A 26,236-nucleotide genomic window follows, 5' to 3' on the forward strand; every position below is an offset into this window, starting at 1 on the left:
CCTCTAACAGCTTCGACGTTAGTTCTATCGTGCTGCGTGTAAGTCCTAGCCCCTCCAGCGTCAGTTCTAGGCGTTGCCGTGTTAGTTCTAATCTGTTTAGAGCGTTGCGTTAGTTCTCATAGGATCGCCTCTAACAGCTTCGATGTTAGTTCTAACGTGCTACGTGTTAGTCCTAGCCCCTCCAGCGTCAGTTCTAGGCATTGGTGTGTTAGTTCTAATCTGTTTAGAGCGTTAGTTCTAGTGAGATCGCCTCTAACAGCTTCGACGTTAGTTCTATCGTGCTGCGTGTTAGCCCTAGCCCCTCCAGCGTCAGTTCTAGGCGTTGGCATGTTACTTCTAATCTGTTTACAACGTTAATTCTAGTGATCGTCTCTAATAGCTTTGATGTTAGTTCTAACGTGCTGCGTGTAAGTCCTAGCCCCTCCAGCGTTAGTTCTAGGCGTTTGTGTGTGTTAGCCCTAGCCCCTCCAGCGTCAGTTCTAGGCGTTGGCATGTTACTTCTAATCTGTTTACAACGTTAATTCTAGTGATCGTCTCTAATAGCTTTGATGTTAGTTCTAACGTGCTGCGTGTAAGTCCTAGCCCCTCCAGCGTTAGTTCTAGGCGTTTGTGTGTTAGTTCTAATCTGTTTAGAGCGTTAGTTCTAGTGAGATCGCCTCTTTGACGTTAGTTCTATCGTGCTACGTGTTAGTCCTAGCCTCTCCAGCGTCAGTTCTAGGCGTTGGCATGTTAGTTCTAATCTGTTTAGAGCGTTAGTTCTAGTAAGATTGCCTCTAATAGCTTCGATGTTAGTTCTAACGTTCTTCGTGTAAGTCCTAGCCCCTCCAGCGTCAATTCTAGGCGTTGGCGTATTAGTTCTAATCTGTTAAGAGCGTTGCGTTAGTTCTCATAAGATCGCCTCTAACAGCTTTGATGTTAGTTCTATCGTACTGCGTGTTAGTCCTAACCCCTCCAACGTCAGTTCTGGGCGTTGGCGTGTTAGTTCTAATCTGTTTAGAGCATTAGTTCTAGTGAGATCGCCTCTAACAGCTTCGATGTTAGTTCTAATGTGCTGTGTGTAAGTCCTAGCCCCTCCAACGTCAGTTCTAGACGTTGGCGTGTTAGTTCTAATCTGTTTAGAGAGTTAGTTCTAGTGAGATCGCCTCTAACAGCTTCGACGTTAGTTCTATCGTGCTGCGTGTTAGTCCTAGTCCCTCCAGCGTCAGTTCTAGGTGTTGGTGTGTTAGTTCTAATCTGTTTAGAGAGTTAGTTCTAGTGAGATCGCCTCTAACAGCTTCGACGTTAGTTCTATCGTGCTGCGTGTAAGTCCTAGCCCCTCCAGCGTCAGTTCTAGGCGTTGCCGTGTTAGTTCTAATCTGTTTAGAGCGTTGCGTTAGTTCTCATAGGATCGCCTCTAACAGCTTCGATGTTAGTTCTATCGTGCTGCGTGTTAGTCCTAGCATCTCCAGCGTCAGTTCTAGGCGTTGGCGTGTTAGTGTTTGCGGTGAAAGTTGCTATTTCCATTGTTATCGAATCTATTACAACTTTAGTCGTTACAATAAACTCGAATAAAATAAAAAGTTGATCTTTTTATAAGATCTCCTTACACAATGAAAATAAAAAATTTTATAACTTTATCAAACAAACGCAGAGATCGTTTATCGGTCTTCTGCTTGCGTGGGATCTTTGCCTGTGCCGGGGTTTATCCGTGGACCACCGTCGATCAGATCTGATTGCTGAAAAATTGGACAGAGCTTCGTCTATCCGCGAGGAGATCTAGAAACTTGAAGCGACTATCTCGATAAAAACGAGATATTTGCTCTTCTTAGTATTACCACAACGGGATAATACTAAGGATCGGGTACGGGTGATGTAGATCTGACGAATCTCTCTCTCTTGCGTTGAAGAACTGGATCCGATCTCTCCTCCTCCTCTCTAAAATCCGTGCACCTTCAGTCTTCAATCCGGCAGGGCTTCGCCTAATCTCCAAAATTTCTGAAAAAATGAGGCCTAAGGCTTGTATTTATAGGCATGAGGGGTTGCGGAGCGGTTAAAACCGCTTTAGGGGGTCAAATCCGCGTTGGGACACCCTAGGGGTGCCTGGGCCTGGCCGAGACACCCTTGGGGTGTCTCGGCTAAACCGAGACACCCTTGGGGTGTCTTGGCTTGTCGAGACACCCTTGGGGTGTCTTGACTTGGCCGAGACACCGTAGGTGCCTCGGTTCAGCTCTGAGACGTTTTCAATGCCCGTTTGACCGTTTTCGCTGTAACTTCTTCGTCTGAACTCAGATTTGAGTGATTCCAAATGCGTTGGAAAGCCGACAAGGAGTTCTATCAGCTCCAATGATTGGATTATCTGTAGAATGAATGAGACACGAAGGGCATTGTTCCCTTTGTGAACATTGCGGGGCTCCCGATTAGCCCGCACCTTCGTTATTCCGGAATTCTGTCGGCTCACGTAGTTCGTCGATTCACTTCAATCGTTCACCGACGTCAATCGAACTCCTGTGAACTGGATAGTGACGTTCATTATCATTCCTTAACACTGAGCTGTTCGTAGAGACCTATAGGCAGTTTTCGATGCCTACAGATACCCCCTCCAAAGCGTTCCGGACTCGTTTCTTTTATAGAAGAGGCTGGAATACTTTGGATGTGATTGGTCTAGCCTTCAGTCGGCGTAAAGGACCTGTAGTTAGCTTCAACTCTTGGCTCCTTCGATTTTCGGTCAATCCGATGCTTTGACGAATAACCGAAGTTCTTCCGGCGCTGCGTTTATCGCCTGGCCGTCGTCGGAGTCTCGAGTCTACCACCTGTGAGTTGAGTTTTGCTCGTGTTATTGAGTTAACTTTGAACTGACTATCTCTGTCATATTGTGCTGACTTAGTGTTTCAGATCACCGTATGTTGACTTTTGGTCGTAACGCGTTGACTGGCGTTGACCTAGGGTACGCGTTGACCGGCGTTGACCCTAGGGTTTCGAACGTCGTACGTTGACACGGTTTATACTCATACGTTTTCTGGAGTATACACAGTTTAATCTCTTAAGGTATTGGAGCATGGCGGTCCCAAATGTTGGGGCTGCAGGACCAACTGTTAAAGCTGATTCATCTGCATGTGTGGATTTTATCCTTAATTTGTTAGATGCTCAAGTCACGAGACCAACTAGCGGAGCTGGTGCGTCAATGACTCACATTTATAGAATTTTTAGCAAATTCTCAGCCATCAACGGGTTTGATGAGCCTTTACCGACTACCGTTTGAGTCGGGCTAGCATGCAGATTGTTTAGATCCGTTCTGCACTTAACGTTGTGCTAAAAGAGTTAACTCTTTTAGTTCTATGACATTGAATACGTAGACTTCGTCTTTCTCACGGGAATAGACTACCCGACAACGCGTGTTAGGCGCTGACTTATCCTTACTTAGGATTCAGGATAAAAATCCCCAGACTCGGATTCTGGTGTCTTCTTCAATCGGTAAAAGACTAAACCGGCAACGCGTGTTAGGCATTGACTTATCCCTGCTTAGGCTTCGGGATAAATTTCCCCATGCGTGTAAGGCACGGATTATGGTGTTATTAATAACAATCTGTCACAATGTTGAATATGTGGTCTTTTGTCCTTTTTACGGTCAAATACTAACCGGCAATGCGTGTTAGACATAGACTTTGGGATTTTTGGCAAACCCCCAGCCATCAACGGGTTTGACGTACCTTTACCGATTACCGTTTGAATCGGGCTAGCATGTGAATTATTAAAACCCGTTTCACATGTAACGTTGTGCTAAGAGAATTGCTTCTCTTAGACTTAATGCTATGATTTTGAATACATAGACTTCGTCATTTCTTACGGGAATATGGCATCCGGCAACGCGTATTAGGCGTTGACTCATCCCTACTTAGGATTCGGGATGAAAGTCCCCAGAATTATACTCTGGTATCTTTTTCAATCGGTGAAAGACTAAACCGGCAACGCGTGTTAGGCGTTGGCTTATCCCTGCTTAGGCTTCGGGATAAAATTCCCCAGACTGGATTCTGGTGTCTTTTTCAATCGGTGAAAGACTAAACCGGCAACGCGTGTTAGGCGTAGGCTTATCTCTATTTAGGAGTTGAGATAAAATTCCCCGTGCATAAAGTGCACGGATTGGAAGTTGGGAATTATGTCTTTTCTCATGGTAAAGACAGACTGGAAAATAGAAGAGGAAGAATTTTATATTCTATCTCCCAGCACTGAAGAGGAAGAATTTTATATTCTATCTCCAGTTGGAAAGGAAACTCAAGGTGGGATCTCCACCCCCAGAATCCGAAATGATGAAACTAAGAGTGGGATCTCCACTCCGAGAATCAGAAATATTCAAACGACCCTAACTTTTATAGGATTGGTCATTCGATCCAAAAAGAGTCCTTCATTTATTGAGGGGAAATTCCAATTTCGACCCTAACTTTTATAGGTTTGGCTGAAAAAGGAAAAGATGGAAGTCTTTCGTTTATCGAAAAAGAATGACTCGGTCTTAGTCTCAACTATCTGTAGGTTTGACTGAGTGAGATTGGGAACAATCCTAACTTTTATAGATTTGATTGCTCAATTTTTTGAAAGTGGGCCTCTCGTTCATGGAAGGAATCGATAGAGGACTTTGGTTGTGGCCCTAACTATAGGAAGGTTTGACCAGGTAGACAGTGAGAGTGGGAGTACAAATCACAGTGGGGGTTTAGTGTTTATCACTTTGTTCGTAATTATTGGGTGATCCCTAAGAAAATTACATATAGCATTCTTCTGGGAACCTCCCATTACATGAATCATCCACCCCCAGCTTCCTTCTTGGAACTGGGTCTGATTTTGTACTCCATTACATGACCGGGTTATCCTTAAGAATATTAGCGTAACATTCTCTAGGAACTTCCCATTAACAGTAAGAAACCGTTTAGACTCATATACCTATTGGAGTATCAGGGAGCAGTTTAACCTCATATACCGATTGGAGGATTGAGAAGCAGTTTATACTCGTATACTCTTCGGAGTGACACCGTTCTTAATTGGCTTACCCTAGCGTTATGACGCCGGCTTCAACCAAGGTTTGGATGCTATTCTTTAAAGTGAAGCAAGCCTTGGTGGGATGAAGGATCCTCCTGTGGTACGCACAGTACTTCGGATCTGCAGTATTGTCAGCTTCCTCCTGATTTGTGATGGGTGGCAGCTTAATCTTGTTATTTTCAAGAAGGGTCTCGAAGATGGCTGGAACGTCTTCGTCCTTGAATGAGTACTTTTTTTGGAGCCTCGGATTAGAACTATTCTGCTGTCTTCGGGACTGCTGTTGCGACGTCTGATTAACGTCAACAACTGTTGTTGGTGTCTTTCCCTCATTATGGGAAACGAGACCCAGATTCAGAGGATTAGTCATCGGTTGACATCTTTCAACATTCCTCCTCCTAAGGAATCGTTCGGCCTGCTCTCCGCGCGCCTTTAACTCTCTCCAGGTATTGAGTGGCTCTACTCCCATAACGTCCAAGATGTTAATGGACAAGTTGTTATGACAGGTTTGCAAGACGAATTCCTCCATGACGGGATCCTTACAGTTTATTGCCTGATTACGAAAGCGTTTGATGAAGGTATCCACCGACTCTCCGTCTTTTTGTTTCTCATCGAAGAGTGTCCCGATCGACACTTCGGCGTCATCATCGAAGAAATGAGTGAGGAACATGCTTTACAGGTCCTCCCAGCTGTTGATGCTTCCGGGCTTGAGACGGCGGTACCAATCGAAGGCGGGCCTGCGAAGGGTGCCAACAAATGACCGGACCATCAGAGGCTCATTGCCAGAGATCATACCCAAATGGGACTTAAAGTAGATCAGGTGCTGAGAGGGCGTTGATGCTTCCGGGCTTGAGACGGCGGTACCAATCGAAGGCGGGCCTGCGAAGGGTGCCAACAAATGACCGGACCATCAGAGGCTCATTGCCAGAGATCATACCCAAATGGGACTTAAAGTAGATCAGGTGCTGAGAGGGCGAGCCCTTCCCGTCAAACGGCGTGAAGTTGATCAGGTTGAATTTCGCCGGATACGGGATCGAATCCCACTCTTTCGGGTAAGGACACGGAATGCCGGTCTTCTTTACCTCTTGAGCAGACATTAAAGCGTTAATTTTGCTCTCGAGCATCATTGGTGGGTCCACCCCCAGCGTCGTTATTTTTAGTGGGGCCACCCCCAGTATTTTTGGGCGGTGCGTCGGCCATGATGATTTCGTCCACTTCCGGATCGCTGTCAACTGCGGCGTTCTGGGTGCGACGGCTGGATTCAACTAGCTGATTTGACAAAGCTCGGATTTGTTGGTCGTGCATTTGTCTCATCTCCTGCATAGCCATTTCCATCTCAATCTTGAATGCCTCTTTCTGCTTGGCTAAGGCTTCCTCAACCATTTTGGTTACTTGCTCGGTGTTGACCATGAACACTTCCCGAGCTTATCCTATGCTAGACGTTGTATCGTCAGAGGCGATTGCAAAATAAGAATCCGAGAGTTCGTCATCGGAATGAATTCCTTCATGGACACCCTGGTAATCATTATGTCCAACGGTTTCTAGTTTAAGCTGAGATGTTTGTTGGGTTATTCCCGAACTGACTCTTCTTCCCGGAGAGAAATTAGGGTTGGAACCTGTTGGGTTATTCCCGAACTGACTCTTCTTCCCGGAGAGAAATTAGGGTTGGAACCATTTGAAACAATCAGAGATTTTCCCTTATTGACCACGTTGATGGTAACTTCTGGGAATTCATCATCTCGAGCAACCGATCCTCTTTGGTGGAAACGCCTTGATTTGGGCTTCGTAGTTCCATCGGAGATTCTCTCGAATACCGAGACCCTCCGCAGAGCGGTCTTGGGGCAGCTACACGTTGATAATATGAGAGTCCGCTTCCCAGGTACTTCTCTTTCGAGATTTATTCGTACCCCCAGCCTGATAGTACCACTCATCGATGTTGCGGTCGGAGTAACCTATCGGCTGCTTACATGGATTCTCAGGTATAACGCACTCGTCTGTCTGACGCGTTTTCCTCTGAGTAAACATTGCCTTGTTGGCATCTACAGGAGTCACACGTTCGGAATCACACCCTTGTGAGGGTGAGACCTTAACGGGCTCTTGATTTTCTGCACGCACCGCCAAGCGGGCCGTCGCAGAAATCAATTTGTTAGGAGGTCGCGTATGACCCCCAGTCCGGATGTTGGCTCGAAGCTCCTTCAACGATCTCCAGCTTTCCTTAACAAGCGCTTTTCCTCGATTCTCAAGTAGGGCACCGATACGATCCTTCAGAGGAATCCTGAATTTGGGGAAATCCACGCTGCGGTAGGGCTTTACCGGAGGTTCGGGATCTGAAGTTGACGAAGGCCGGAGAGCAACGTCGTCTGCTTTTGCCTTAGGCGCTGATTTGGCTTTTGGCACCCAAACTTGTTTGGATCTCGGCGATCTCTTAACTACCTCTTCATTTTGCATTTCTTGTGCTTTTCGCACAAGGGTCCGGGCATGCGCAAGCAAGGTGTGGCGTTTCTGGATTCGCTCCTCGAGAGTAGAGCGGGTTCTTTGGACACGAACCCATCCGTTAATTGGAGATCGAGAGGAGGATTCTGATGCTGGTCGTGGCGACAGATTAGCCACTTGGCGCTTTCTGAGCTCCAGATCTGGTTGGTAATGGAGACCATCCATCTGATCCAAAGCCTTGGCGAATTGGCGCGTGAGGCGTTGTCGTTTCTTTTGACGTGCTCTCTTTGATAGAGTTGGCGCGCCTTCAGCAGTCGACTCCTTAATCGTGAAGGGGTTCAGATCTGCAAATTTGGCTTCATTGAACGCCGGTGGATCATTGCAAGGTGCAACAGCAACAGCGGTAGAGAGATCGTCTTTTTGGATCTTCAGATCTGAAGACCAGCAGATCTTTCTGGAGGAGGAGGCACTCTTGCACTTGCCAGGATAGACGGATCTGGAGGAGGAGGAGGAGACATAGTCCTTGAACTTTTGCTGGTCGAACTCGTATTCGACCTCTTCGAGCACCGGGATCTTGATCATCGGCTGCGGCACGACAGCTTCGGCAGCGAAGCTGTTGGCTCCCACTGTGGTCGCCAGTTTGTTTGCGGTGAAAGTTGCAATTTCCATTGTTATCGAATCTATTACAACTTTAGTCGTTACAATAAACTCGAATAAAATAAAAAGTTGATCTTTTTATATGATCTCCTTACACAATGAAAATAAAAAATTTTACAACTTTATCAAACAAACGCAGAGATCGTTTATCGGTCTTCTGCTTGCGTGGGATCTTTGCCTGTGCCGGGGTTTATCCGTGGACCACCGTCGATCAGATCTGATTGCTGAAAAATTGGACAGAGCTTCGTCTATCCGCGAAGGGATCGAGAAACCGTAGCTCTTATCTCGGCGAAGCGAGATAATCACTCTTCTTAAGATTACCACAACGGGATAATCTTAAGGAACGGATCCGAGAAACTGTAGATCTGACGAATCTCTCTCTCTTGCGTTGAAGAACTCGATCCGATCTTTCCTCCTCCTCTCTGAAATCCGTGCACCTTCAGTCTTCAATCCGGCAGGGCTTCGCCTAATCTCCAAAATTCCAAAAATGAGGCGCTAAGGCTTGTATTTATAGCATGAGGGGTTGCGGAGCGCGGTTAAGACACCCCTAGGGGGGTGTCTCGGCTCCTAAACCGAGACACCCTTGGGGTGTCTCGGCCTGGCCGAGACACCCCTGGGGTGTCTTGACTTGGCCGAGACACCGTAGGTGCCTCGGTTCAGCTCTGAGACGTTTTCAATGCCCGTTTGACCGTTTTCGCTGCAACTTCTTCGTCTGAACTCGGATTTGAGTGATTCCAAATGCGTTGGAAAGCCGGCAAGGAGTTCTATCAGCTCCAATGGTTGGATTATCTATAGAATGAATGAGACACGAAGGGCATTGTTCCCTTTGTGAACATTGCGGGGCTCCCGATTAGCCCGCACCTTCGTTATTCCGGAATTCTGTCGGCTCACGTAGTTCGTCGATTCACTTCAAGCGTTCACCAACGTCAATCGAACTCCTGTGAACCGGATAGTGACGTTCATTGTCATTCTTTAACACTGAGCTGTTCGTAGAGACCTATAGGCAATTTTCGATGCCTACAGTTAGTTCTAGTGAGATTGCCTCTAACAGCTTCGATGTTAGTTCTAACGTTCTGTGTGTAAGTCCTAGCCCCTCCAGCGTCAGTTCTAGTCGTTGACGTGTTAGTTCTAATATGTTTAGAGTATTGTGTTAGTTCTCATAAGATCGCCTCTAACAGTTTCGATGTTAGTTCTATCGTGTTGCGTGTTAGTCTTAGCCCCTCCAGCGTCAGTTGTAGGCGTTGACGTGTTAGTTATAATCTATTTAGAGCGTTAGTTCTAGTGAGATCGCCTCTAACAGGTTCGACGTTAGTTCTATCGTGCTGCGTGTAAGTCCTAGCCCCTCCAGCGTCAGCTCTAGGCGTTAGCGTGTTAGTTCTAATCTGTTTAGAACGTTAGTTCTAGTGAGATCGCCTCTAACAGCTTCGACGTTAGTTCTATCGTGCTGCGTGTTAGTCCTAGCCCCTCTAGCGTCGGTTCTAGGCGTTGGCGTGTTAGTTCTAATCTATTTAGAACGTTAGTTCTAGTGAGATCGCCTCTAACAGCTTTGATGTTAGTTCTATCATGCTGCGTGTATCCCCTCCAGCATCAGTTCTAGACGTTAGTGTGTTAGTTCTAATCTGTTTAGAGCGATAGTTCTAGTTAGAGTCAACACGAAGTGGGACTAACACATCATACCATTGTAGCTAAAACGTACTCTTTTAGAACCAACACGAAGTTAGAGCCAACAATACATCTGATAACACGTATTTTCAAATAAATATACATACATTATTGTATTTGTATGAACATATCATTCATCACTGTACATTGTTTCGTCTTTATGTCTTTGTTCATAACCAGCAAGTAATAATTGTGCGACAAGTCTTGCTCGCATAGCTTCAGGGATATCGTTCAGAGGATTAACCCGCAATGTTCAGCGGCCTTCAATTATTGCTTTTATGAAGAGGTAGATGAACAAACCACGGTCAAAACTGCAACATAGAAGGCTAAATTAGACATTTTTGTCATATCTAATACTAACACAAATTAACACAATTTAGACTGCAACATAGAAGGCTAAATTAGACATTTTTGTCATATCTAATACTAACACAAATTAACACAATTTAGACATTGGAACTAACCGCCCTCTTTGTTGCTAATTTAGACATTGGAACTAACCGCCCTCTTTGTTGCTCGCATTTGATGGCTTCATATCTAAATATTCTGCGCATATTTTGCTCAACAAAATCAACATGATGAGCATCATAATAGTTTATGATTTTATTAACAGGCTCCATTCAAGCTTCGTGCCCAGCAGAACTATAATGCTTTACGACATTATCTTTCAAATCAACTTCAACAAGATGCCAATGGTCGTCCCTGACCAAAGGGATCAACAGATGCTCCATGCAGAATACGGTATATTTATCAATATATGTCAAATATAGCTCGTAATTGCTCGGCTCGAAGTCATAGAGTGAGTGCTGCAAACACAACATGTATGAGTTAGACCTAACGCGCAAAAGAATAGAACTAACATGGTACATATTAGAACTAACACGGCATAAATTAGAACTGACATGAAGTGCACTAGAACTAACATGACTTATGGTAGGTCTAACTTGACGCCAACTAGAACTAACGTGACTCATGGTATAACTAGCATGGATCCAACAAGAACTAACATGCATTTCAATCAAAACTAACAGAGTGAATTTAAAAATAGCATGTTCTTACAAGAAAGAACACTGATACGACTCCATACCCTTTGTCATATGCCTCTTGGTTAAGCGTGTCCAATACTGCTTCTTCCATCTGTAAATGTTATGAAACATTAAAATTCAATTTAAACAAGACATTTTCAATTATTAAGCATGTATAATCGAACCTTGTCGTCAAGCCGGCCACCACGAAGCAAATATACAACTCTTCTCTGTTAATACTGCTGTTGGATGTTACTATAATATTATATCTCCTGAAAATTAGAACTAACATGAATTAGGCCTAATATGTGACGAATTAGCATATAAATAGTCAACTGAAACTTACCTGTGAATCTTCTGAGAGCAAAGGCCTAATATGTGACGAATTAGCATATAAATAGTCAACTGAAACTTACCTGTGAATCTTCTGAGAGCAAAATTTAGTTAGCCTATTGATTTGAGCTTTGTCGAGTCTGGCTGCTAATACAGATGGTATCTTTAAATTATGTACAAAAACACATGTGCTATCTATTATGCGTATGTTAAACGATGTAGGATCTAGAATCTCTTTATTCAGCTTTCCCAATAGAGCTACCTCATCATCTGTCATTGGCTTCAAACTCAACACATCCCAAGTGGGGAATTGATTACCTGCGTAAAAATGAGTAACTTTGTCAACTAGTTTTACATTTTTAGGACTTTCAAGTATTTCTACTTTAATTTTTTCCTTTTTCTTTCTTTTTCCTTCAGTATATGGGGTCCTCTTCCATTTAGATCTCTTGCTTACCCTTCTTGGCTGTGGGCAACCCTTTGCTTCCACATTAAGTTACATAATGACAGCTCTATAAACATGTTGATAGACCATAGGTAGCGAGTAAAATAACACGTCCCATTTTATGTTTCTTCCTTTGGTCTCAAAAACTAAAGTAGTTGTTGTCTGTACGTAGCTAACTGCTACCCAGACGCGTTCTTATGCCTCTCTCTGTAAAGTGCTCTCTGTACTCTGTCCGTCTATCTCTTAGGCTCCCTCTCTCTCTGACTCTTGTAGGTCTGTCTGTAGCTAGATGCGCGCTTCTGTCCATGTCCCACTTTTCTGCCTCCGCGTTCTCTCTCCTCTGCCACACACACTCCCCACTTTCTCTCGGGGCCCTTCTCTATTTATAGTGCCGCGCTCTCCCCCCCTCTCTCACTCTCACACACACGTCTTCTTGCCGCCGCCCCCCTCTCTCACTCACACACACACGTCGTCGCCCCCCTCTCTCTCTCAGGGCCCCTCTCTATTTGTGGAGCGCTCTCTGTACTCTATCCGTCTCTCTCTTAGGCTCCCTCTCTCTCTCTCTCGGGCTCTCGTAGGTCTGTTTGTATCTAGCTGCGCGCTTCTGTCCCTGTCCCTCTTTTCTGCCTCCGCGTTCTCTCTCCTCTGCCACACACACTCCCCATTTTCTCTCAAGGCCCCTCTCTATTTGTAGTGCTGCGCTCTCCCCCCTCTCTCACTCTCACACACACGTCTTCTTGCCGCCGCCCCCCTCTCTCAGGGCCCCTCTCTATTTGTAGTGCCGCACTCTATCTCTCACGTCGTCGCACGTCTTCTCTCTTCTCGTCGCGTGTCGCTTTTTGGTAGAAGAGAAAATAATGGCTGAGGTATATTTAGTACCTAGATTATTGTTCAATATTTTTAATTTTCTGAACTTATGAATTTGGTCACTTACTTAGGGTGTGAAAAGATGGATAGTTTACAAGCTTGAATCTTCAGAGTTGATACTAGAATAACCTTGTCCAGTTAGGGGCTGTTTGGTTGGCAAAAATAAGGAGTTGAAATAGGTTTCCAGCTTTGACATGTTGACAGTAAGAAATGTAAGTTCATTTTTTTTTCTAATCTGCAGTTTGGTTCGCACTCAAATTTAAAGAAAACTTTGATGGAAATCGTCCGCCAACTCAGAAAAACAGAGATCCCCATTTCCGAAGTTTTTGCTCGGAAATGGGACGGAGATGAGTTAAAAAACTGCCAGCTAGACCGCGGGAACACAGAAAAACAGCGGGAAAAAAACCACTTCGTTATTATCACCGCCTTCTTATCTCTTTCTCCTTTCCTCTTTCTTCTTCATTTTCTTTTTCCGTCTCTCTTCTTCAATCCTTCCACCGCCTCTCTCTGGCCAAAAAATTATGGAAAATATTTTTTGTGAAACCTTCGTCGATCCTACCTGTTATCGATCCCTCTTCCACTGTCAATCTTCTCTTGCTACTTCAATAGAAATCCAAGCTTTGTTAGGGCTAATAGTTGGCTATTTCATCGGTAAAACAGCTTCTAATTTGGGTTATTGGTTCGGCGGTCTTCTATTTGGGTTATTTTAGAGGTGGATTCGTTGCTTTGCTACGTTGATTGCTTAATCCCTCTAAGATCTAACTGCTTTGGGGCTAATCCATGTAGAGAACCTCACCGAGCTTCTTTGCAAAATCTGTGAAGGTAATTTTCGTAATTTTCCTGTTTTTCCTTTTTCTTTCCTAATTTTTTTAATAGTAAGTTTTCACATTCACATGCAAAGGCCACTTCTTTTTAATAACCACAATAGTTGTTTGCAATGAAAAACTTCTTCTTGATTCCAAACCCGAGTTGGTTAAAAAAAATTGGGATTTTTTTTTTTTGAGTTTTTTTGGGTTATTGGGTGTACAAAGGGGTTTAAAGATATTGTTTTTTAATGATTGTGTGATTTTAGTTATTATTCATCTACTGGATGGATAATTGTGCATGGTGTGATATTATTGTTAACAGAGGAATTATTAGAATTTGACTTGATCATGCATTATTTTGTTTGCTAAATTTTAATTATTATGCAATTCATGTGAAAATTATTGCTTTTAGATGTATTAGAATTGAGCAATTTTACTTTCTCACGGATGTGTGAATTTCCTTTGACTATTTGTTAAGTGTGATTGCAAATTTTTTTGAAGCAGCTCTAAAGTGGTGTTAGAATTTGATTATTGAAATGAATATGAACTTTTATTATGTGCATGTTTTTTTTTGGTGGTAACCTCACCATGGTGATCACAGCTTGTTTCTCTCATTGTGCACTTCTTCCAACCAAACTAGAGAAAATAAGAAGTGACATTTCCTATTCTTAGTTTCCTTTTTTTAAGATGTGAAACAAACAATAGATGTGTGTGGAAATATATTTCCAAGCCTATTTTGTGTTGAACCAAACAAACTTTAAGAAACCTATAAAAACATAGAGAAATCAATGTTTAGGCTTGGAAATATATTTCCTATATTTAGGGAAACCAACCAAACAGCCCCTTAGAGACGAACAACCTTGTCCAGTTTTACTAGAATAAATCTTACTTTTTTATTAGGGTGTAAAATGATAGTTTACAAGCTTGAATAAACCTTATTTTTTCAATATCTCTCTCTGATACAAATCTTACAACCCCACTAATTTGAGATGAACACCAGCTCCCAATCAGAGAAATTTACAATATCCACTGCTACGCCTCTTACTGTATTTGATCTATTCACAAGTTCAAAAAATTAAAAATACTGAACAATAATCTAGGTACTAAATATACCTCAGTCATTACTTTCTCTTCTACCAAAAAGCGGCGCATGACGAGAAGAGAGAAGACGTGCGGCGACGTGAGAGATAGAGCGCGGCACTACAAATAGAGAGGGGCCCTGAGAGAGGGGGACAACGGCGAGAAGACGTGTGTGTGAGAGTGAGAGAGGGGGGAGAGCGCGACACTACAAATAGAGAGGGGCCCTGAGAGAGAGTGGGGAGTGTGTGTGGCAAAGGAGAGAAAACACGGAGGTAGAAAAGAGGGACAGGGACAGAAAAGTGCAGCTAGCTACAGACAGACCTACGAGTCTGAGAGAGGGAGAGAGAGAGAGAGAGAGGGAGCCTAAGAGAGAGACGGACATAGTACAAAGAGCGCTCCACAGAGAAAGGCACAAAACGCGTCTGAGCAGCAGTTAGCTACGTATAGACAACAACAACTTTAGCTTTTGAGACCAAAGGAAGAAACATAAATAGGGACGTGTCAACCATACTATCTACATTCTCCCCTTCTCTATCAACATGCTCCTCCAACTTATCTGGATTCTCCTCCTCCTTATCTACGATATCCTCCTCCTTATCTACACCATCAGCAGGATCCTCATCAAAACCTTTGTTATCTACAATAAAATTTTCATGTTCAATATGCTTCACTTCCTTATCTACATGTTCAACCTTGAGATCTATCCTATCCTCAACATTACTATCTACATTTAGGTCAACCTTACTATCTACATTCTTCCCTTCTGAAATAACATGCTCCTTTTCTATAACATTGTCGTCAACAGGATGCTTCACATCCTCTTCAACAATCTTATGTACATGTTCTTGCATGGTGGGATCTTCCTTATATACACTGCTTGTTTCGGACTTCTGTTCCTCTTGAACTACCCGTCGCTTCTTCCTCGTTTCATTTGTAATTTTCTGTTTGATATTCGCCTTCAGCACCACCGGGTCTATAACCTCATCATGACTTCCAAAATTTTCAATTATCCTGTTTAGCATGTTTATCTCCATCATGAATTCTTTATCAGAGAAATTTACAATATCCACTGCTACGCCTCTTACTGTATTTGATCTATTCACAAGTTCAAAAAATTAAAAATACTGAACAATAATCTAGGTACTAAATATACCTCAGTCATTACTTTCTCTTCTACCAAAAAGCGGCGCATGACGAGAAGAGAGAAGACGTGCGGCGACGTGAGAGATAGAGCGCGGCACTACAAATAGAGAGGGGCCCTGAGAGAGGGGGACAACGGCGAGAAGACGTGTGTGTGAGAGTGAGAGAGGGGGGAGAGCGCGACACTACAAATAGAGAGGGGCCCTGAGAGAGAGTGGGGAGTGTGTGTGGCAAAGGAGAGAAAACACGGAGGTAGAAAAGAGGGACAGGGACAGAAAAGTGCAGCTAGCTACAGACAGACCTACGAGTCTGAGAGAGGGAGAGAGAGAGAGAGAGAGGGAGCCTAAGAGAGAGACGGACATAGTACAAAGAGCGCTCCACAGAGAAAGGCACAAAACGCGTCTGAGCAGCAGTTAGCTACGTATAGACAACAACAACTTTAGCTTTTGAGACCAAAGGAAGAAACATAAATAGGGACGTGTCAACCATACTATCTACATTCTCCCCTTCTCTATCAACATGCTCCTCCAACTTATCTGGATTCTCCTCCTCCTTATCTACGATATCCTCCTCCTTATCTACACCATCAGCAGGATCCTCATCAAAACCTTTGTTATCTACAATAAAATTTTCATGTTCAATATGCTTCACTTCCTTATCTACATGTTCAACCTTGAGATCTATCCTATCCTCAACATTACTATCTACATTTAGGTCAACCTTACTATCTACATTCTTCCCTTCTGAAATAACATGCTCCTTTTCTATAACATTGTCGTCAACAGGATGCTTCACATCCTCTTCAACAATCTTATGTACATGTTCTTGCATGGTGGGATCTTCCTTATATACACTGCTTGTTTCGGACTTCTGTTCCTCTTGAACTACCCGTCGCTTCTTCCTCGTTTCATTTGTAATTTTCTGTTTGATATTCGCCTTCAGCACCACCGGGTCTATAACCTCATCATGACTTCCAAAATTTTCAATTATCCTGTTTAGCATGTTTATCTCCATCATGAATTCTTTATAATATGTACTCTTGTGCTGCTTTGTAGCAACTAATAGTCGTTTGAGAAATTTAGCAGAATTTCTCCAAAATGTAAGTTGCTGCTCAATGGGAAGAACATTACTCTCCTCTTCATCGTCGAAAGCAACGTCAATATGCTTTGTCATGATCTGTTATTAATAAGAGATTATAATTTAAAGTAGGATTACACATAATTAGGATATTGTTTGCAGTTGGTGTGAAATGAATACGACTTAACATAACAGGATACTTACGTAGCCTATTGAGAAGTTTTTAGTAGATTCCTCTTGGATAGCCTTCCTCTTTGCCTGACGCTTATGATACACAACTTCACCCCTTTGTACAGCGGGAAGTGCATGAACATGACCTGGAGAAGGGACCTCCACAATAGGGCTATGGACAAAAGTTATTGACGTTGACTTAGCATTTGTCGTAATTGTCTCCACCCACATAGATGGGACTTTCGCTTCCTCTGGTGCCTAATTTGTCATTGGAGATCTGGAGCAGTCTACGAGGGCATATTTCTTTATGCCGGTCATCTCGTAGTACCAAAAAGAGTAAACTATTTAGAATAATAGTAGACTACAGCAAAGAGAGTAAACTATGGGTGCAACTAGAACTAACATGATATAAACTAGGACTAAGGCATTAATTAGAACAAACATAAATTATGTTAGAACCATCATGAGCCCAGGTTGAACTAACATGACCTATGTTAGGACTAACATGGGTGCAACTAGAACTAACATGGTATATCTTAAAACTAACAAGGCATAAATTAGAACTCACACGACACAAATTAGAACTAACAAAATCTGCAATAGAACTAACATGGTGTAGATTAGAGCTAACATGTCATAATTAGAACTCACACGACACAAATTAGAACTAGAATGAACCAAGTAAAATATGAAACTTATACACAATAGTGTCATGCATCCTGGGACATATATGACCCCTCGCTTCTCCTTTCCTCCCAAAGCAACTCCAATGCCCCTGATAATTTCATCATAAAAGAACCGGACACATACAATAGAATTAACCATCTCAATGTTGTCCAAGTACTTGAGTAAGGGTCTAGGGATACCTTCCCCGGCTCTGGGGCTCCATATCATAGAGCAGTGGTACAAGATTTGTAACAGAACAAAATCCTGAATATCCTACGTTTCTATAGATTCCACTAGCCTTTTCAGTTGCCCTTCGAGGTGTTTACGTTGGGTGGTTTCTGCTTTTTTTAACTTCTTACACTCTTCAGAAATAAAAAGATTAGCGAAGTATTCCACTCATATTCTGCTTCTTGAGTCCCGATTGATACTTACGACTTCACCATAAATTGGGAAATAAATAAGGTTATGGACCCATTACAAATCAAATTTAATATTTTTCACACACCCACTTTTTGAATCAGGTATAAAAATGTGTTATTATCTCTGTCAAAATAGCTCAGCAGTAGTTCAAGTGTGAGCCGATCAGGCGCAGGAGCCCCAAATAAAATATAGTGCTCAATAGAACCACCGTATGCATCCCTATGCCACTGACGAATCTTCGGGACAATTCGTTTCATGAATTCTCAATAGGCCCCGATATTGACGGTTAACCTTAGTGATACGGTCACACCTGTAAGAGTAACTTTTTTCCTGCAAAAAGATTTCGAATTTGCAAGTTCAATAAGACCTATGAACTCATATTAGACCTAACACTAACGGGAATATAATAGAACTAACGCGTACTGTTATAGAACTAATATTGGACTCAATCTAGAACTAACATTGGAATCAAACTAGAACTCACATTGGAGTTAAACTAGAACTCACATTGGAGTTAAACTAGAACTCATGTGGACTCAGACTAGAACTAACAATATGTGATAAAACCTAGCATTGTTTAAGATAAACTGAAATTAGGAAAAATTAGATTGAGTTCCCAAATACCGGATAACATAGCACTTACTGTTTTTTTTGGGTTCGTTGGTACGACGAGCCAATGCCGTTCTTCTTTTCCTGGCTCGTCATTTTATTGTCTGCTTTTGCATTTCCATAAGGGTTAGAGTAGCTTCCTCTGCACTGCCAACCACAGATGAACCGTCTTTGCCCCATCGACTCGTCACGTTGAACGACCTCGTAATCGTTAACGGATCCTTCAATGGACGACATTTTTCCGACGAAAACCCTAGAATTGTTGAAATCCGATCAGAAATTAGAAAGATGAAGAGTTTTTGAGGCTCCTGAGCGGTGGAAGAGAGAGAAAGAGAGGGAAGGTACTTGAATAGGGCTGCGACGCATTAACCGAGTTTAGTCCCATCAGAGGGGCACGATCGTAACTTCCGCTGGGCTGTAGGCTGTCTAAAAATAATAAAAGATAGCTGATTCCCCATCAAACACCGATGATAGAAGTTACAATCTGACGACTTCCAGAAGGCTATCTTTAGCAACACCCTGACAGAAAGAGATTACAAATCGATGATTTCTTCAAACCAAGACGTGGAAGTCCTCCCTACGTACCATCTTCAAGACACAACACCAATTTGATTACCTACGCAGCTTCAACCGCTGCAAACAAAAATACAGCTGCTTATGTGAGATGATTGATCTCGATGGCTGCGACAACAACATGACTAATATTATATTAGTAACTATTAGAGATGCTGATGAGCAGTGTAATGATATTCGACACACTGAGGAGCACATGGTTAAACCATGCAAAGAAATCTTAGTGGAGATCGTGACCTGCAGTTGATAGAGCGTTGTTGAGATGCCTCAATTGTCACAAATGGCCTGAATAAGACCTTCTTTACTGGTCATTGGTGTCATCCATATATAAAGACAGAGAAGCTCAAACGCAGCTCTAACCGCCACCGAACGCAGCTCCATCGCTGTCAACGTAACTTATCAACCGCTGCCAAACAAAGCTCCATCGCTGCCCAACGCAGCTTACCAACCGCTGCCAAACGCAGCTCATCAATCGCTGCCAACGCAGCTCTATCGCTGCACGACGCAGCTCGTCGTAGCAGCTCTTTCCAATCACCGCCAGAACGCAAGTCAAGGTTCTAACTCATTCAAACGTGATCGTAACAACTTCGAAGTTGTTCTCTACCCACGATATAGGGAGTGGTTTACGTGGGTTGTTACACCCGATTAATGGGGTAACTAAACCCCCATTTAGGCGCGGATTATGGGGGCAGTTACACCATTAATCCCCCTATAAATATCAACAAATTCAACAGAGTTAAGGAGGGAGGGGGATTTTTGATAATCAGATCGAGGGACGAGACATCATTGGAGATCGGATTTTCTGGAGAGGATCTTAGAGAGAGAGTTGGAGAATTAACTCTTTATACAGTCTGGGGAATCAACATCCATTGAGGAATCCAGACGTTAGATACTTGGTTTATTAACCGAATCATTTTCGGTTCAAACAACTCTTTTTATCAGAGTTTGTTACTCGTTCTGAATCACGAAACTCGTCAAGAGTTATCAACCAGACTAGACCGTTGTTCTAGTGGGTATAGATAGTCGGATCGTCAACGAGAAGCAAACTCGACGCGAGCACTCGAGGGAGGCATCTCATCGCTACCAAAAAGAACCCAGAATTAAACAAAGGAGAGAATTCAGATCATTCTCTTCTCTTTTGTAATCAGGAAATCCAATTGTAACTGAGATTAAAGGAATACAAATCAATTTTCCTTCGTTTTTTTACTGTAAATTTTTTCACAAACAAAAGATGGCGACTCCGCTGGGGACTAGCTTCTCTGATGAGGAAGTGGTGGCGCAATCCGACGTTCACCTCACTGGAAACCACTGTCGAAACTCTTGTTGTGGAGTTTGACCAAGCCAAGTATGAGGAAGTCCTCTCCTCTGGATCGCTTAGCCCTAAAGCTAGGCGAGATGCCTGTAAGAGCTCTAAAGAGATCTTAACCGCCATTGAGACGCCAAAGAAAGTCCTCTCCTTTGGCCAAAGCCTCAAGCTCGCCCTGCAAGCTGAAGATCCCACGCCCATTTCAACACGGCGTGTACTGGATTGTAAGAGGCCTATGACAGAGAAAGGCCCAATCAACGCCGACAACGCTGCTGCTAAGGCTTTGAAACAAGCCAAGAAAAACGCCGCTCGAAGACGGAGAAGATCCATCCGACGAGCACATCTCCGAGAAAATCAATCACTGGCTCAACCTAAGGATTGTATTTCCGAAGCTCTACCCAAACCTTGCGTTCATACCCCAGAACGCACCCTTCGAGGTAATGAATCCAATTATGAACCTCGGGTGATTCAACTTAAACGCGACCCTCAGTGGTGCGTTGTCCAATCAAAACACAGCCCTGCTAAGGGAAAACAGACGCCTCATGAGTGCGTCCAAACAAAACAAGACCTTAAGGGGTCTGTTTCATCGACTAAACGCAGGCCAAGGCCTGGTGTTTATAAATCACAACGCGACCCTCGCACTTCGCTTCCCGAATACGATGTGGTCCGCCAAGTTAAAAAGAATCGAAGTGGACTCAAGATTCACGTCCACCAAGAACCAGTCTCGCCCCCTCAGAAACAGAGGGTCCTATCTCCGATGAAGAGTCAATCTCAAAGCCCTGACTTGCGAGAGTTACTCTCTAGAAGAAAACCAATACAACAGGCGAATCATTCCTACCATTGTGAGAGGATTATTTCAGCAGTCCTCTCCGAGTGCCAATGTTGCACACCTGAACCCCGACAATCGGTGTTCGACAGATTGGCAGATGTCGTAAGACCTACCAAGAGACGACGCCATCATAAGAAGAAAGATTCTGAAGCCGAATATCCCCAGGTTACCATCAACATGACTAGCAGAGGAAAAGCCTCGTATCCTAGCTCTGATGAATCAGAAAGGAGCGCAGAGGAAAAGCCTCGTATCCTAGCTCTGATGAATCAGAAAGGAGCCATTCCCCGACTGTTCGGGAAAGCTGTGATGAGTTCGAAGGAGTATATCGACATACTCGGTCACGGACCGGAGCTATACGACCGGTTAATTATCAAAGGTTAGCCAAAGGGATTACGACGAGTGATGAACATTCGGCAATTGCCGATTCTCAATCTTCAAGTTCTGTTGTCGCACGTGAGGTCTCTGCTTACACAACAGGGAACCCCGAGGACATAGACAAAAGAGTGGAGGAACATCATGCCATGCTCCAGGCACAACAGGAAACACTTCTCCAATTGAAGGATATGTTAGCCCAATTTCTCTCTAAAAAAAGGCTAAAACCCGAGTCTTCCCGGAGGACTACGTCAAAAGGAAAGCAGAAGGCGCACGAGCATTCAAATCGTGAGACTCACAACTTTGATTCTTCTTCCGACAATGAGAAGGAGATGGAAAAAGAGCTATATCCTCAGTCAACCAAAGTGGATGAGCTAGAAGCCCGCCTTAACGCAATGGCCAACAGAAGCGAACTTCGTGAGGAAGGAGTGATACGGCCTTACCCTGCAGAATGGGATACAGCTCCTTATCCGCCAAAGTTTAAGGCTCCAACGTTACAACCTTTTGATGGTACAGGATCACCAAATCAGCATATCTACTACTTCAAGTCTCAGACCAGAGATGTGGTAGCAAATGACGCCATCCTGACGCGCTTGTTCATCGGTACTCTTAAAGGAGTGGCCTTTGAGTGGTTTATGAAATTGCCTGCTGGATCTATCCAGAAATGGGTAGATTTGGAAAGGCTTTTCTTGGCCAGATTCTTTGAAGACGACACAGAGGTCTCAGTCCCGACTCTTCTCTCCACTAAATAGAAGAAAGAAGAGTCTATCAAGACCTATGTCGAAAGGTTCCGCGGCATGGCATTGCGATGCCCATCAGGTATGACTCAATCAACTCTGGTTGAAACTTGCAGACCCAGCTCGCAGACCCAGCTCCTTGCTCAGATGGGGGTAGCAGAATGTCGCTCCTGGAGACAACTGGTGTCGCAAGGAGAGCAAGCTGAAGAGATTGTAGATCGGATCAAAGCTGAAGAAGAACCACAACCCAAGCCGCAGCAGCAACGCAATCAGAACAACGTCCAGCGATCTAAGGGAAAAGATACTTTAGCAGCTGATTATACACAAGTACCACCGCCTACTAAGCAAGGCAAGACACCCAATCAGCAAAGAGCGCCCAAACAGTATTCGTTCAAAGAAGAGCATGTGCAGGCAAAGTAGATGATCCCAATTACTGTCGATATCATAGGTTCTTGGGACATACTACCCAAAAGTGTTATGTCTTCAAAGACATCTTGCAAAATTTGGTGAACGCTAATGTACTCACCCTGAAACCGGAGCAGAAGACTTTATCCACTAACCTGATTGCGGTCCAGTTCGGTGACTTTCCCCCTGTAGCTGCTGCAGATGGTGTCATTCCCATCCATAGAGGGGAAATGCACTTGAAGAACACTGACGTACACAATCAGAAGGGCAGGGGGTTGGTACCCATCACCATTCCAAAAGGAGAAATCATGTGGGTCCATCCTGGCCTAATTGAAGATCAGCAATGGACAAACACCTCGTTCAAGCAGAAAAGAGGCAAGGCTAAGTCATCCAAGAAGAACATCCCCAAGACGCTGGGGGTTCTGTGCCAAAGAAGCCGGTTGATAAAGGGAAGCAAAGAGATCTCCGTTTCAACAAAAATCTTCACCAAGATCTTGGCGAAACGAGCGCCCCTTACCAATTTAATGTAATGGCACAATTAGCCAACATACCTGCCAGGATCACCCACTATGAGCTCTTGAAATTGTCCAGAACCACCAGAGAAGCTCTAATTGAAGCCTTGAAGAACACGGAGAGTTTCATCACTCAGGTTACTCCAATTCCTGAAACGTCTGAAGATCAGTCCTGTCTGCAGTGTTTACAAGCAGCCAGAAGCCTCCCTTGCATATCATTCACTCAGGAAGATATGCAAGTAAAACATAAACATGACAGACCCCTGTATTACACAGGATATATCGGGTCATCAGAAATCAGTCGCGTTCAGGTCGACCCAGGCTCGGCACTTAGCATCATGCCATACAGAGTTATGCAAGTTTTAGGGATTCCCTTACATCGGTTGCATGCTACCCAAACCACCATCTTCGGATTCAATGCTAACAGCACTCGGCCTATGGGAAAGATCAAGCTCAGATGTCAAATCGGAGATCTCAGATCCGAAGTGGCTTGTTACATCATAGATGCGGACACATCCTACAATCTGTTATTAGGACGACCATGGATTCACGCAAATCGCGTTGTCCCATCCACATTGCTTCAAGTCATGAAGTATGTCAATGATGAAGACGAAGTTCGAACCCTGATTGCGGAGAAATACCCCTTCAAGGGGGTAGAAAACTTCCACACCGATTCAGTCTTCTACTCAGAGTCGCAAGAGGAAGAAGACGTCGACAGTGGTAATGAGGCAGATGTCGAACCAGACCCGGAAGGGAATTGTCCATAGGAGCTGAACTTTAATGTAATTGGTCCAGTCCAGAACAATAATAATGTACCGAGTGAGGGCGAGTGGTGCATTAATAAAGATTTTATTTTGGCGTACTTGTCGGATGAATCTTTTAAAGTTGGACAAATAGAGAATGATCATAATACAGGTACCAGCTCATGGCATACATTGCGTGCAGAAGCATGTCTCACATTGCCAATTAAGTCATCCTTCACTTCCGATGAAGTAGAAGATGCACAAAAGGCTTTCTTCGAAGTCCCGTCTAAAAAGAAAGGGCAAAAGCCAATCCGTCTCGGCAAGGTTAAACCCACACCACTCCGACGGAGAAGCTCAGAAGAAGATGATGGAGTTCCTCAATTTCATTATCATGAGCCCAATTCTATACACTTAATGAAACGAATGGGGAATAAGTTTAATGAAAAGCAGGGTTTAAACTTTGGGAAAGGAAGGCGAACGCCGATTCGAATGTCTCTCACTCCTAAAGGAAAACCTCCGGACTACTATCAAAAAACCGGAAGAGGCGTGGGCTACGTCACAACCCCGTTAGCCTCAGAAAACAAAATCAGTAACTACCTGCGTCACGACGATTCCTACGGAACATCTTCTTGCGAATCCGACGTCAGTGTTGGGCCTTTCTTTAAAAGCCTAACTGTGAACATGATTTCGACCAGTCATCCAGATGAAGACGCAGGGGGTGACGAAGAGTTAGTCGAATCAACCGATGATCCTTGGATCAAACGTCTTAACATCCTGTGGGATATGCGCTTCGAACAACGCGAAGCACCCATTGAAGATAAAGTGATTCGGGTCAACATGGGAGATGAATCTAACCCTAAGTCTATCTTCATAGCCGAAAATTTATCATCATCCGAAAAAAAAGACCTTATATCTCTCATCCGAGAATATATAGATGTTTTCGCTTGGAATTATGAAGATATGCCCGGCCTTGACCCGAAGGTTGCTATGCACCGTCTCAACATCGATCCGGATGCCAAGCCCGTCAAGCAACAACAACGCCGGTTTCGTCCAGAGATCATGGAATCAATTGAGTCAGAAGTTAAAAAGCTTATAGACTCAGGTTTTATTAAGGAAGAACAACACCCAGACTGGGTGGCTAACATCGTTCCAGTTCCCAAGAAGAATGGTAAGGTACGAATATGCATCGACTTCCGCGATCTTAACGCAGCTTGTACAAAAGATGAGTTTCCGCTTCCTATCACCGACGTCATGATCGACAACACCTGCGGGTATGAAAGGATGTCTTTCATGGACGGATTCTCCGGGTACAATCAGATCAAGATGCACCCGGACGACGAGAAGCATACTGCTTTTAGAACACCACTGGGGGTGTACTGCTACACAGTGATGCCCTTCGGCCTGAAAAACGCAGGTGCAACTTATCAACGTGCAATGAACGCCATCTTTCACGAACACCTACGTAAGAAGATCGAGTGCTACGTTGATGATATAGCAGTAAAGAGCCAACGTAAAGGTGACCACCTTACAGACCTGAGGACGATGTTCGAGATCATGCGAGCACATCAATTGAAGATGAACCCAACAAAATCATTCCTTGGAGTATCAAGCGGAAAGTTCTTGGGATTTATTATTACATCTAAGGGGATTTCTCTTGATCCAGAGAAAATCCGCGCTATCCAAGACATGCCGCCTCCAAAGAATCTCAAAGAGCTCAGGGGTTTGCAAGGGAGACTGGCCTATATTCGTAGATTTATATCAAATCTCTCAGGGCGTTGCCAACCTTTCTCTAAGCTCATGAAGAAAGGAATATCGTTTACCTGGGATGGAGAATGTCAAAAAGCGTTCGAGGAAATTAAGGAGTATCTTACTCAGCCACCGGTTCTTGTAGCCCCAATATCAGGAAAACCGTTCCTGCTGTACGTGAGAGCCATGGAACATTCGCTTGGAGCTTTGTTGGCCCAGAATAACGATCAGGGTCAAGAGCAAGCCATCTATTACCTAAGCAGGACTATGATCGGAGCCGAACACCGGTACAACCCAGTTGAAAAAGAATGTCTCGTCTTGGTATTCGCAGTTCAAAAGATGCGACATTACCTGGTTGGACAAACCATTCACGTCATCTCCAAGGTGAATCCCTTGAGAGTTCTGATGATAAAGCCATCATCTCTAAACTGCAGGCTCGCAAAATGGGCCATCCTCTTGTCACAATATGATATGCAATTTATGCTCCAAAAGGCAGTCAAGGGTCAAGCATTGGCAGATTTCTTGACTGATCACCCGGTGCCAGGGACATCTAAGTTGTATGAAGAGTTGCCTGACGAAGTCGCTGAAACTTGCGTTACTCAAGAAACAACGCGGGTGTGGAAA

At 43.9% G+C, this 26,236-nt stretch overlaps 2 protein-coding genes across 3 annotated transcripts; both read right to left on the reverse strand.

Moving 5' to 3' along the window:
- On the reverse strand, window positions 9,809–11,987 carry LOC109823840. The gene is made up of 5 exons (XM_020390249.1): window positions 11,195–11,987; window positions 10,964–11,050; window positions 10,813–10,890; window positions 10,255–10,559; window positions 9,809–10,064 (listed from the first exon to the last, which is right to left on the reverse strand). Exons 1-4 carry the CDS (start codon window positions 11,386–11,388, stop codon window positions 10,514–10,516), a joined length of 405 nt encoding a protein of 134 aa, XP_020245838.1. The 5' UTR covers window positions 11,389–11,987; the 3' UTR covers window positions 9,809–10,064; window positions 10,255–10,513.
- LOC109823838 lies at window positions 13,258–18,872 on the reverse strand. 2 transcript variants are annotated; one of them, XM_020390244.1, is made up of 3 exons: window positions 16,728–18,872; window positions 16,455–16,622; window positions 13,258–15,334 (listed from the first exon to the last, which is right to left on the reverse strand). In XM_020390244.1, exons 1-3 carry the CDS (start codon window positions 16,923–16,925, stop codon window positions 14,744–14,746), a joined length of 957 nt encoding a protein of 318 aa, XP_020245833.1. In that variant the 5' UTR covers window positions 16,926–18,872; the 3' UTR covers window positions 13,258–14,743. The 2 variants fall into 2 exon arrangements, with proteins under 2 accessions (XP_020245833.1, XP_020245835.1); XM_020390246.1 differs by lacking the exon at window positions 13,258–15,334 and having other exon boundaries at window positions 15,363–16,622; window positions 16,728–18,110; window positions 18,424–18,872.

The sequence above is a fragment of the Asparagus officinalis genome, chromosome 9, assembly GCF_001876935.1.
Source record: "Asparagus officinalis chromosome 9, Aspof.V1, whole genome shotgun sequence".
Lineage (NCBI taxonomy): Eukaryota > Viridiplantae > Streptophyta > Magnoliopsida > Asparagales > Asparagaceae > Asparagus > Asparagus officinalis.